The sequence below is a fragment of the Podarcis muralis genome, chromosome 13 (genome assembly GCF_964188315.1).
Source record: "Podarcis muralis chromosome 13, rPodMur119.hap1.1, whole genome shotgun sequence".
NCBI lineage: Eukaryota > Metazoa > Chordata > Lepidosauria > Squamata > Lacertidae > Podarcis > Podarcis muralis.
The window spans coordinates 25,384,661-25,398,641 of record NC_135667.1 but is presented as its reverse complement, the minus strand read 5'-3'; the positions used below and the strand labels follow the sequence as shown (position 1 = coordinate 25,398,641).

Sequence of the window (13,981 nt, the reverse complement as noted above, 5' to 3'; positions counted from 1 at the left end):
CATGGTATTTAGTAAATATACCAATTAGAGTTTAGAGCTACTCCTAGAGATTAACAATATATATTATTCAGGGTTCAGACTTCTTTAAAGACTGAATGAGCATTTATATTTGCCTTTGAAACTATAGACACTCTAATAAAGGAGTTGACAGTGGACATAGTGTGATAGCCCTTGAGTGGGGATTTTTCCTTGCACTCAGGATGCTGATATTTCTGGTGATGCTTCTTGTACTGCCACCTCACACAACATGCAAGGCTCACATTGTGAAGTGTCATGTTCATGATCCACACCCTCCACTTCACAAGTATCACCAGTCAGGAGACCTCATCCTTGGTGGCATAGCTTCTCAAAGCTACATCATCTCTAATGCCTTAGCCTTCGCTGAAGATCCCCCACAGGTATTGCCCGAAGAGCTGGTGTAAGGACTTCTTCCTTTGTCCCTTTGTTTAGTCAGCCCCAGAACTCAAATCTGGCAACTGTGCCTTACTGATTTTTCCTTCTGTATTTTCTGCTATTTTTTTAAAAAAGAGAGAATAGAAACATTAAAACAGGTAATTTCCCAAATGCCCAGCTGTAGAAGGAGAAGCAGTTGAGAAAATTTTGAGGATACATAAATCAGATGAATCCATTGTCTGAATGAATGAGAACAGAGACCTCATCTGCCAGTGTTCCACAATCTTAGGAAAACGGATGAGGATGTTGCATAGATCACCAAATGTATTAAATGAATGGACTTCACATTAGGGGAAAAAATCAAATAGTTTTGCCTTTCCTTTGGTCAATTTGATGTTGAGTATTGTTTTGTTTTGTTGCAAGGGCAATATGCAAAATGCTAAGTTTTATTATTGTGATCATAGAAAAATAATAACAATGAAATTAATTGTATACTGAATGGGTTAAAGCTTCCTGTTCCCCATAACAATAAAATAAGGAAGACTATAATAATGATTAATTGATTTAATTGACATATAAGCCTGACTATTCTAACTGCATATCTATTAATTTTAAAAACCTTTGTCTACTTTATTCTGTAAATGAAATGAAATCCTAAATCCTAAATCATCTTCTTCTTTTTTAACTTCATATATTCCTGATAATGGTACTTATTGATCTCATATTCACATCCTCTCCATCCTCTCCCCCTGCACTAGATAATTTATTGTTTTGGTTATTGTCCACTAATACTTCCATGATTAGGTGAAATGCTGATTATTTCTCAGAATGGTTGACTAACAAAAACAAAACCTTGTTATTTTCCTTTAAGCATCTCTTATGCGAAAAGACTATTGACTTTAAAAATGCATAAGATTACTGTCATGAATACAACCTATTGTTATACATTAAGTGAATGTTAGAATCACAGGTTTAAAGTTAAATATGCCATTTACATTATGCATTTTATTTTTTCAAGTCAAATATTTTTGATGAGCATTCCTTTGGCCAAAATTGAGTATGAGACCTGAATCCATTCTCACTTCTGGGAAAGATGTCAAGCATTATGTTGAATTTTGTTTTCGCCAATACAGGGCTGGTGTTTCAAGATACAAAATTTCAGATTTTGGCCAATAAAATGAGCAGGGTTGGTGGTTTAAAATAATAATAATAATAATAATAATAATAATAATAATAATAATAATAACAACAACAACAACAACAACAACAACAACAACAACAACAACAACAACAACAACAACAACAACATTGGTTAAAATGTTGTAATTCTAATTTTACACAATGTAAGATATCTTTCTGATGCAGATTGCAATTCTTATTCCAGAATGGTGCCTAAGAATTACCAGCACATCCTAGCCTTGGCATTTGCTGTAAAGGAGATCAATTGCAACCCTCAGATGTTACCTAATACCACTTTGGGCTTCCACATCTTTGACAGCTATTTCATTGCCAGGGGGACTTATCATGCCACACTGCTCCTTACGTCCAGCCCAGACAGATTCGTCCCCAACTACAAATGTGACACTCAGAATGATTTGATAGGTGTCATTGGGGGACTTGATCCCCTAACCTCTCTTTATGCAGCAACAGTCTTGGATATCTACAAAATTCCACAGGTATAACAGTCTCTGTGCTGAGCACTATGGGTTTAAGGTGGTTTTCTGTTAATGTTTGTATTGTCAACCATATTTCACTTTATGGTATAGATGCTAAAATATGTAAACTGGTATTGTGAAAAAAGCATAACCTTAAATAAAAAATCCTGAATTTATTAATACAATTAATAAAAACAAAACAACATACTTTTTCATTCCTCTAGTTTTTTCATCATCTGAGCTTATAGAAAATTGAGGATCAGCTTGAATATAGCCGGGCAATCACCAAAAGGAGGTTAGATGCATTAACTCAAAGCAGAGAACAATGTGATTTAACAGAGTTGCAGCTTTGTTAATCTTCATAGAAGACAATTATTGAGAAATATATGAAATCAGCCACAAATCTTTTGGGCAAGAATGTACAAATGACACCAGGGAAGAATGGGTCATTCATCTCCTTTATCAGTATTCATATATACAGTCCTAAAGCTCCAGCTCTCTCAATTCCATTTGAGAGTGTCCATTCATAACTGAAATAGAACACAATTCTTAATAAATATTTTACCATCATTAATTGAAGCATACTCCATAAGCCATGACAATTTGTTTACTTATTATTACTTAAAACCGTTTGAATGCAAATGAAACCTCAAAATCAGTTAAGAGAAGAAAAAAAAGAAAGAAAATCACAACCAAACCTTAAAATATATAAAGGTTAGAATACTGCAACAATATAAATTTACCTCAGCTTTCTAAGCAACTGAGTGGGGTAATTTAAAAAAAACTGTTTTTAGCAGCAATTAAAAAGACCACAGTGAAGCCGACTGCTTGATCTAAAACAGGCAGGGAGTTTCAAAGTGAAGGCACTGCCAAACTAACCAATCTTCTTACAAACGCAGACCAGATATTATAGCGGTCACATAGGGACATGTGGGATAAGGTAGTTCTCATGGTTTTGCAGTTTTGTTTATTGTGCTGGTGTACATTTTTAAATCTTGCAGAAAAATTCACTGGATATATCCATTAAAGCATTCCTATTCATTCTGTTTCTTTTCTGCACCCTCCTCCCTTTAGCTCACATATGGTCCTGCTCCCATCATGCATGATAAAACTCCAGGCCTCTCCTTCTACCAAATGGTCCCCCAGGAAGCCCTTCAGTATAAGGGGATTCTCTCCTTACTTCTGCATTTCAAGTGGATATGGATTGGGCTCCTTACGATGGAACTTGAGAATGGAGAACAATTTGTGCAAACAGTGGTTCCAATGTTTTCCTCTAGTGGTATCTGTTTTGCCTTCATAGAAAGAATCCCCAAAGTATCTTTCATCACTGAACTAAAAGACATGATACAGGAGTGTGCGAAAATATGTGATAAAATAATGGGTAGCAAAGCCAATGTGATGGTTCTCTATGGAGAATCTTACTCAATGATATTTCTTAGATGGTTTCCATATTTATCAGAAGAAGAAGAGATAGGAGAGGATGCGAGAGGTAAAGTGTGGATAATGACAGCCCAGATGGAGCTGACTTCTGCAGTTTTTCAAAAGACTTGGGATACACAAATAATCCATGGGGCTCTGTTTTTCACAATTCATTCTAATGCTCTACCAGAATTTCACAAATTTCTTGAACACATAAGTCCCTCCACCACAGATGGTGATTATTTCATCAAGGACTTCTGGCAACAAGCCTTTGCTTGTGTCTTCCCAAGTACAGTCACAGATGTTATGGATCCGAATATTTGCACTGGAGAGGAGAACCTGGAAATGCTTCCTACACCTTTTTTTGAAATGAGCATGACGGGCCATAGCTACTGTATATACAATGCTGTTTATGCCATGGCCCATGCTCTCCATGTCATGTCCTCATCCAGACTCAATTCAAGATTACTGGAAGACAATAGGAAGCTGACATCTCAGGTTTATCAGCTATGGCAGGTAATGTGGCCAGATTTCCCTTCAGACCGTGCGCCATTAATTGGTGTTAAAATAGTGAAGTAAACAATCTCTGTAATGGTTCTGGTCCTTGTGAGATGCAGTTAACATTGTCTTTATTTGTAGGACTGACATAAATGTCTCTTTTCTCTCTTTTCAAAATCTAGTTCCACCATTTCCTCAGGGGTGTGTCATTTAATAATAGTGCGGGAGACACAGTTTCCTTCAACCAGAAGGGGGAGTTGGAAGCTGGGCTTGATATTATTAATTGGATTGCTTCGCAAAACCAATCCTTTCATAAAGTTAAAGTTGGGAGAATGGATCCCCAGACATCTTCGGGGAAAATGTTCACCATCCATGAGGATGCTATAACATGGCACAAGTGGTTTAATCAGGTACAATCAAATTGTTGGTATTTTGAGTCCTGATTGTAACACAGTTTCACCCGACAATGATGTGCTTGGATGTTATGAACAATTCACGAGTTGATTAAATAAATTAAATGTGAAGTTCCAAAACAGGGGATGTGCTTTAGATTTTATTGAGATGTTCTTGGAGGAACCAAAAAATATGCATCCTTTATATTGAATATATGTAAAATAATTATCATTGCTTGAGGTCAGAACATAGTCTTGGGGCTCTGGAGAAGCAGCATTTGCTGTCCGCCAAGGCCACAGCATGATCCCAGGGAAAAAGGCCAATGAGGTGCCTGTAGGAAGGTGGGCTTGCAACCCTGTAAAATAGAATCACACCCGGAGTCCCACTTCTTGGATTGCCACCAGATTCACCACCCACCCACCCACCCACCCACCCAGGAAGGGTTGTTATTATCTGTCTGACCACATCAGGGCCGATGGGCCATAGTTGGGTTGGTAAGGTTTACCTTAACTGCAGCGATTCACTCCAGCAGAGATTGTTTCTAACCTACTGTAATACCTTTAACTTGTTCATCTTTTCTAATCATACTTAGCAAGACCTCCACCACCGAGATAAACAGCAGAGGGGACAATGGGCACCCTTGCCTGGTTCCCTTCTCAATTCTAATTTCCTCTGGAACCACATTATTTACAATAATTTTAGCTTTTTGTTCTTGATAGATCACTTTAATACCGTTTAGAAAATCATGATCTATCCCCATACTCTCTAAGTTATGTAACATAAAACTCCAAGAAACATTGTCAAAGGCTTTCTCAGCATCGATAAACATTAACATTGCTTTCCAACTCTTTTTTGCTTCTAACTTTTCCAAAATATCCACAACATTTCTAATATTGTCTTTCATATGTCTTCCAGGCAGAAATCCTGCCTGATCTTTATGAATATACTCAGATAAAACCTTCTTTAGCCTATTAGCCAGTATATTTGCAAAAAAATTATAATACACATTAAGTAGGGAGATTGGTCTGTAGTTTTTAACATTGGATCTATCCAGACCCTGTTTAGGAATCAGAGTAATGTAAGCTTGTTTCCAGGTTTCAGGTGCTTTCCCCCCCCCCCCCCCCCCGTAAAATTGAATTAGATATTTCTACCAGAGGTTGCATAAGCCAATCTTTCAATGTCTTATAATATTTCGCTGCTAGACCATCAGGTCCTGGTGTCTTGCCAAGTTGCATTGAATTTATTGCGTATTCCACTTGTAATTAAGCCTTTTAGTAGATTCTTTTTATCCTTTGGAATCTGTTGCAGTCCATTGTTCTTTATAAATTGCTCGATTTCCCCTAAATCTTCTTTTTCTTTTTTATACAGTTGTTTATAATATTTGTAAAAACATTTTCTAATGTCTGCAGGGTTCTCTACCAATTTTCCTTCTGTAACAATGTTTGTAATAGTACTTTGTTTTTGTCTCTTCTTTAGTTGCCAGGCTAGTAATTTCCCACATTTATTTGCCGATTCAAAATTTCTTTGTCTCATCCTTCTTATCTTCCATTCAGTTTCTTGCTTAACTAACTATGAATATTGAACCTGTAAGACTTTAATTTCTTTTTGGATCTGCAAATTCTTTGGGTTTCCTCTAAGCTTCTTCTCTTTATCTTTCAGTTGTTCCATAATTTTGTCTTTAGTCTCATTCTGTGACTTTCTCCTAATTGTGTTTTGTTGTATCAGAAACCCTCTCATTACCGCTTTGCTGGCCTCCCAAATCACCCTTATTTCCGTTCCTTGATTAAAAATGTGTGGATTCCAGACAAGGTGCACCTGCATCAACACTTTTATATTATGACCAAAAGTTCAGTTAAAATTAAGGTAACAATTTAAGGTTGACCCCCCCACAAGTTCTTGAGGACTCCAAGCTCTATATTCTCTTTTTTCATTCATGGATTAGGCAAGGCCTATTTCTGTATGCAGTAAGAGGTGCATTCCTGGTTCAAGCAAGAAAATGAAGGAAGGGAAGCCGTTTTGTTGCTACGACTGCATCCCCTGTCCAGAAGGGAAAATTTCAGACCAGAAGGGTAAGCAGTAATGCATATAGAAAGAGGAAGATTGCATGAAATTCAGAGAAACAAGGCTAAAAATGCATAAGGATGTGTGTATACACTAGGACTGCATTCAGATAACACTCTATTCTATTTTCCAAACATTGTTAGCAAATAATTTCAATTTTTTAATGTGGCCTTTTAAAATATGTAACAGTAGATGCTAGAATTTAGAGGGAGGTTTCTTTACCACTTCCATGTCATTAGCATTCGGTACTAAATGCATTTGCAATTTTGTTAACCTGTAAAATTGTACAGCCATACCTCTGCTTACGTATCCTTCCGCTTACATAAACTTCGGGATATGTAAGCGGCAAACCAGGAAGTATATTTCTGGGTTTTTGCTGAGTGTGTACGCGCAGAAGCAGTTCCTCCATTTGAAGAAACCTCTGTATCTGACCGGAGCTCCAGAATGTCCGCAACCAGAGGTACCACTGTATTTGTGTTGTAACTTAATGTGATGAAATTGCAGGGCTTATTTAAGGGATGCAGGTATAAGGGATGCTGGTGGTGCTGTGATATAAATCACTGAGCCTAGAGCTTGCTGATCGGAAGGTTGGCGGTTCGAATCCACACGACGGGATGAGCTCCCGTTGCTTGGTCTCAGCTCCTGCCAACCTATCAGTTCGAAAGCACATCAAAGTACAAGTAGATAAATAGGTACCACTCTGGCGGGAAGGTAAATGCACTGGCAGAGGAAGAGGAGTGCGGGGGGAGCGCATCGCCCCTGGCAGCACAATCCCGATGGGGTGCCATCACAGCTGCCCTCCCGCCCATGCTGGGTACCACACACGCAGGACGCGTGCCAACCCCACCCCCCTGCCTACACTCTGCCCCCCGGTGCTGAAGCATGAAGCTCCACCACTAGGTAAATGGCATTTCCGTGCACTGCTCTGGTTTCACCAGAAGCAGCTTAGTCATGCTGGCCACATGACCCGGAAAAACTGCCTGTGGACAAATGATGGCTCCCTCAGCCAGTAAAGCGAGATGTGCGCCGCAACCCCAGAGTCGTTCGCGAATGGACTTAACTGTCAGGGGTCCTTTGCCTTTATAACAAGATATACTTCCTTCCAGCCATATGTTGTATTTCAATTGCTTTTGTCAGCTAATTTGAATTGCATGTGTATAACAGCCTTGGTAGAAGCATTGAAATACAGATTACTAGTGCAATAAGCAAACATGCATAGCAGGGCTCTGTGGTATCATTTCTGTTTGCTTGGTTTTCAAGTTAAACAAAATGGCTGCTTAAGGCCTTAAAGTTGGGAAGAATTTGAAACTTTCCACTTTAGAAAGACTCAGCCTTAATTACTGTAGTCACACTACATTTTACAGGATGAATAACTTATTCTTCTCCAATTTAAATTGTAAAATTGGCTGCTCTTGAGATTAACGGCATGTTTGTGAAATTATGCCAAATATTTTCCTTTTCAGATACGATTGACTGTGCTACATGTTCAGACCAAACTTACCCAAATAAAAACCATAATTTCTGTATTCCCAAGGAAATAAGCTTTTTGTCTTTTGAAGAACCTGTGGGGCTCAGTTTAGCCTTTTCTGCTCTTTCTGGTTCTTTGGTCACCATTCTAGTCCTCTTCACATTTATGAAGAACCACAACACTCCCATTGTCAAAGCCAACAACCGGCAGCTCACCTACACTCTCCTCCTCTCCCTCCTGCTCTGCTTCCTTTCTGCACTGCTATTCATTGGACAGCCTCAGATGGTGACCTGTCTCCTCCGACAAACTGCTTTTGGCATCGTCTTCTCAGTGGCTGTTTCTTGTGTGCTGGCAAAAACCCTCACTGTGGTTCTGGCTTTCATGGCCACCAAGCCAGGATCCAGAATGAGGAAATGGGTGGGAAAGAGGCTGGCCAATTCCATTGTACTTTCTTGCTCCCTTATACAAGGAGGCATTTGCATTGTGTGGCTGGTAATCTCTCCCCCGTTGCCAGAGGCTGATGTACACTCAATGGCTGAAGAAATAATACTTGGATGTAACGAGGGGACTGTGATTATGTTTTATTGTGTCCTTGGCTATATTGGCTTCCTGGCCATTGCCAGCTTCACTTTGGCCTTCCTTGCCAGGAAGTTACCCGACACGTTCAATGAAGCCAAGTTTATCACTTTTAGCATGTTAGTGTTTTGCAGTGTGTGGTTATCCTTTGTTCCAACCTACTTGAGCACTAAGGGGAAATACATGGTAGCTGTGGAGATCTTTTCTATCTTAGCCTCCAGTGCTGGATTATTGGTTTGCATCTTTTCACCCAAATGCTACATTATTTTGTTGAAGCCTGAATTGAACAAAAGGGAACAGCTAATACGAAGAACTAACTGAAGAATTAAATATTTGTTTCTATAGTTTATTGAACCAGGTTTATGCTAATTATAAACTGCCTCTTCATTTTATATTAATTTAGTGTTGATTTTTCTTCTACATTGGATGCTACTAAAACATCAGCTCTCTAATCAACATAATAAAATTGTTGAGCTCCCCCCCCTTACAAAAACGCCAATAAAACAAGTTTGTATCATTGACTTGACAAAGTGTCTCCTTTCAGAAACTCCTCCCCAGATATCAATTCCACCTTTGAAATCCCAATAATGTCTGGGAAAATCTGGTCTTAAGGCAGCCCTAATTTTTATATATATTTGATTTCATATTTATTTCTCAATCTGGGAAAGTTTGTGAAGGATAGATTTATGAAATTTATTAAGATTTGTTTTAAACCACTTTCAAAGAGCGCATTTTCATATCAATGTAAGACCAAACAAACAAAAAATATTGATGGAAACATACTTTTAATAACATCAAAATGCATCAAAACATTTTATGTCTGAGTGTAACCTTGAGAAATTAGTGGGGGAAGCAATTTGGCTAAACGGACTGTATGTTATGGCAAACTGCATATATTATGTCAGTGTTAGACATTCTAGTTCAACTGAAAATGAGGAACAGTAGAATGTAGAACAGAGAAGAGGAGGAGGAGTTTGGACTTGATATCCCACCTTTCACTTCCCTTAAGGAACCCCAAAGTGGCTAACAATCTCCTTTCCCTTCCTCACCCACAACAAACACTGTGAAGTGAGTGAGGCTGAGAGACTTCAGAGAAGTGTGACTAGCCCAAGGTCACCCAACAGCTGCATGTGGAGGAGCGGGGAAGTGAACCCGGTTCCCCAGATTACAAATCTACCACTCTTAACCACTACACCATGCTGGCTCTGAATAGAAGAAGCAGTTAAAGGGAAAAAAATGATGATACCTTTAATTCCAATTCTGATCAAAGTCTTTCGCATCTATTCTGCCTCCATATAGCCCTGGCATTTGGGGTGGGGGTGTGGGAAGGAGATTTGGCAGCCACATGGCTTGGAATCCCTGACATAAATTATGACGTCCATTTATAAACCCAAGCAATTGCCTATGCAGAAACACAATAGAAATTAATACTAAATCTTTCTAAAATTAAAAGATTGAGATGAATGAGTAAATTGTCCCTTCAAAGAAAACAATACCTCACTTATTAGAAGTAAGGATCACTGGTCTATTGCCACTTCTATTGGGGTTCCCTTATATGCTGCCTCTGGTTCCACAGTGGTGGCCATGCACGGACAATAAGGTTCTTTATAGATGAGTTTCCACAGGGCTTCTTTGACATCTTTGTTTCTCAGACTATAGATCATGGGGTTGAACATGGGTGTGATGACAGTGTACAACAAAGAGAAGAGTTTATTGAGAATGGGTGACTGTTTTGCTGATGGGGCTGCATAAACAGTACCTAAAGTGACATAGAACAGTGTCACCACAATGAGGTGAGAGGAACATGTGGAGAAAGCTTTCTGCTTCCCTTTGGCAGATGGAATTCTCAAAACAGTCAAAATAATTTTGGCATATGAAGCCAAAGTGAGAAGAAAGGGGACCATTGTCACCATGGATGCTAAAATGAATGTGGTCATTTCTGCTATATGAGGGTCAGCACAGGAGAGCTTTATAATAGGGCTTAAATCACAGAAGAAATGGTCAATTTCATTGGAGGCACAGAACGGCAATCGGAAAGTTAGCACGATAGTCACTATGGGAGTCAGGAATCCACTTATCCAGGAACCAGCTGCCATCTGAAAGCAGACTTTGATGTTCATGATGGTTGTGTAGCGAAGTGGATTGCAGATGGCTAAGTACCGATCATAAGACATCACTGCTAAGAGATAGCATTCAACGACTGCCATGGAGCCAAAGAAATAAAACTGGGTAATGCAACCAGAGAAGGAGATGGCTTCACGTACTTTAAGAAGAGTCTTCAGCATCTTTGGGACAACTGAGGTTGTATACCATATCTCCAGGAAAGAGAAATTTAACAGGAAGAAATACATGGGTGTGTGAAGGCCTCGGCTGAGTGATACAGTAATCAATATGAGGATGTTGCCAGAGACTGTAATCAGGTAGATAGCCAAGAATGTCACAAATAGAAGGATTTGTAGACCATGAAGATTCCCGAATCCCAAGAGAATAAATTCTGTGATGGTTGTTTGATTGTTTTCTAGTAAAATGAGCATCTGAATGCAACAAAAAAATTATAACAAAGAGAAGAGAAACAATAACAACTACAACAACAACAGTAAAATGGTTACAGTTATATGGAATAAAATAAAAGTACAATTCAGACCACAGAAAGTATTTCTAGCTGCTTCTTTCAGAATATCCTATGTACTATGTTACTAAATAGAGAAGAAACAATAATTAGTAGCCTGTGTTGTTGTCCAGAGTTGTGGAATCACTGTCCTAAAACTGCTACAACTTATCTGGCTGATGCTGGGTATATATACAATGTCAAGTTAGGGGCTGTGCAGGCAATCCGGCATGAGCTGCTATGGCCTCATATCCACTAGGGATATTGTAACAGGCCAGTAATTTTTAGTATAGACCCTGAAATCCTATACATGGTCAGTTAGAAGCCCCTGGATTAATTTATTTGATGTGGTTTACTCCTACACAAGCATGCAAATGATTGTAGTTCTGTAGCTTTATCATATGGATATAGGAGTAAGGTAGGGTTGCCATATTTCAAAAAGTCAAAATATGGACACAATTTTTTTTGATTTCTCTCTGTTTTACTCCTATTTATTTCTCTGACAACAAAACTTGCAATTTTCCCCAAGTCTGTAAAGCCATGATGAGCATCTGGACTCAACAAATAATAATAAAGCCATTAAATCAATTTGGATGGAAATAACATTGTACAGTAATGGAAATGGCTACTCCCCACCATGAAATGGGGGGCACTGTTTGTGTGATCGTGCGCAGCCTCCCCCCAAGCCAATGCGATTCCCTGCAATGCAGCCCACCTTTGCTTCCCCAAGCTAGATACCTGGAGGTTCCTGCCTAACCTTAAACAATTAACCAATCCCAGCTGGGGAGACGTTGCCAGGGGAATGGGCCAGGTAGGATTGGGACCGCCCTGCACACACAATAGAGGGTGGAACTTACCTGGGAGCCCTCAGTCAGCTCCAGAGCTTCTCCCGCCCGACCCTCCCTCAGTTTATGCCTTCTTATTGCAGGTTACCTCTTCTTTACAAGTATGCAGGCGCTGCTGCAGTCATTAATGGTTGCTGTTGAAGGACCGGGGAGGAATTTCCCTGCATTGGCAGGTTTTGCCTTCCCCACAGCAAAATGTCACTACTTTGGCGGTTTCAGGCCTTGGGTGGAATCCTTTAGTCTATCCTCCCTAAAGGAGGCGGGGGGGGGGGGAGAGCGGTGACTCATCCCCCCCCCATGGCGGCAATCCCAGGGTTCCCCGTTAAAGGGGTTGTGATGAGGGGAGTCACTGGCCATACGCTGAAAGGTTGTCAGTGCTCTCCCCTGTGTTGCAGTGAAATGGGGGGGGGGGCTCTCTGCTTAAACATACGTCTTCCAGAGCCAGCCCTAACCCCACACAGATTACATAACCCTGGTGTTTCCCAGATCCTCGGCTGGGGACTGGGAGGAATAAATGCCCAATGCCTAAGTCAAGGTCTTCATACATCTGAAAGTTTAATAAAGTTGTGGCCAATTTTAATCCCATAGCATGTTGTCATGAATCATTACTCCACCCAGGTGTCGCCTGGGGTCAGGGGGTCTTCGCCTGGCCATGCAATATATTGATCACAGCTCAATAAAGACACAATTCCCCCTCCCATGTTCTGAAGGAATATTTATTTAAGAGGACTTGCTTTTTCTTGTATATTTGAGAGGAGACATTTATAGCAGAAAATTTTATCCAGTGCTATGTACTATTGTGCAGTGCGAACGAGTAGAGGTATTTTTTATACATTTTTATCCTTAATTTCAGTTCCTTTCAGTTCCTGTTCATTTCATTTGAAATGCTTTCAAAAAAGTATTTCTGCATTTCTCTTCAGAACTGTCAAGAACTACACTGCATCTTTCAAAGATACACAATTTCCACCAGGTAAGGAAGTTTAACTCACCAGGTCATATTCAATTGGAGTCAAATTGCTTAAGCAACGCTGTGGAAAATCAGAATAATCTGGGGCAATCCAGTGCTTTAACAGGAATACTATATTGCCATGAATTGCCTGGTGGAAACAGGGCCCCCACACATATGACAATACCCACACATATATTACAATCCAACTTCTGAATAATTATGAATAGGATTTCACAGCATATAATCAGTATATTGCTCAATGTAGGTTTTATACCCCACACATCTTACTGGGTTGCCCCAGCCACTCTGGGCAGCTTCCAACATATATAAAAACCATAATAAAACATTAAACATTAAAAAAAAACCCTTCCCTTTACAGGATTGCTTTCAGACAGTTTAGGGGCTGCCTAACTCCATACCCCCAACATTTCTCCAATGAAAATAGGGACATCCTAAGGAAAAGTGGGACATTCCGGGATCAAATGAGAAATCGGGATGGCTTCTCTAAATCAGGGACGTCCCTACAAAATAGGGACACTTGGAGGCTCTGCAATCCAAATAACAGGGAAATCAGCTGAAGTGATCATTCTGCCTTTCATTTCTACACAGTTGCTTACCATTGTACTGAAATGAATGACACATGAAATGCAGTCATACACATTGGTTATTTAGATATAAGTTGCAGTACCTTCAGTGGAGCTTACTCTTATGTAGTGTGTGCAGAGTCTTAATAATCAAAACATGAATTTCATTGGGGCCACAATCATATGCACACTTACTTAAACAGAAAGTGCCGAGGAAATGCTCATAGGAAACTTAACTTCTGAGTGAATGTGCTTTGGAGTTTGCTGTTCATCACTTTCTTCAGCTCAAATGAGCAAATCACAATGCGCCAGTTACTTCTCCATCCAATTAATGATTAACTAATGAAAATCACTCTTACAACATGTGGTAATGGTAACCGTTATGTTATAGCAGTTTCAAAGATACCATGTGCAACACTTGCATATTTTTTTTTCATTTGCCAACAGCTGGATATGTGTCCTGATTCCCCTGATATGCCTTCCATTGCCCATTCAAACAAGGTGGCAGTCATGCAATCATGAGTATGTATGT

General features: G+C 39.6%; 2 protein-coding genes across 2 annotated transcripts; one reads left to right on the top strand and one right to left on the bottom strand.

Annotated features, from left to right (window-relative positions):
* Window positions 1–200: 200 nt before the first annotated feature.
* On the top strand, window positions 201–9,934 carry LOC114582972 (vomeronasal type-2 receptor 26-like). The gene is made up of 6 exons (XM_028704320.2): window positions 201–418; window positions 1,778–2,069; window positions 3,123–3,983; window positions 6,301–6,427; window positions 7,883–8,304; window positions 9,917–9,934. The coding sequence occupies exons 1-6, from the start codon at window positions 201–203 to the stop codon at window positions 9,932–9,934; spliced, it is 1,938 nt and encodes a 645-aa protein (XP_028560153.2).
* A 46-nt stretch (window positions 9,935–9,980) lies between these two features.
* LOC114582973 (olfactory receptor 11A1-like) lies at window positions 9,981–10,997 on the bottom strand. The gene has a single exon (XM_028704321.2). The coding sequence runs from the start codon at window positions 10,995–10,997 to the stop codon at window positions 9,981–9,983; it is 1,017 nt and encodes a 338-aa protein (XP_028560154.2).
* Window positions 10,998–13,981: the final 2,984 nt, after the last annotated feature.

Coding starts and splice junctions, on each gene's coding strand:
- LOC114582972 (XM_028704320.2), top strand. CDS start 201: ATGCTGATATTTCTGGTGATGCTTCTTGTACTGCCACCTCACACAACA. Junction 2,070..3,122: donor ATATCTACAAAATTCCACAG/GTATAACAGTCT, acceptor TCCTCCCTTTAG/CTCACATATGGTCCTGCTCC. Junction 6,428..7,882: donor GAAAATTTCAGACCAGAAGG/GTAAGCAGTAAT, acceptor TTTCCTTTTCAG/ATACGATTGACTGTGCTACA.
- LOC114582973 (XM_028704321.2), bottom strand. CDS start 10,997: ATGCTCATTTTACTAGAAAACAATCAAACAACCATCACAGAATTTATT.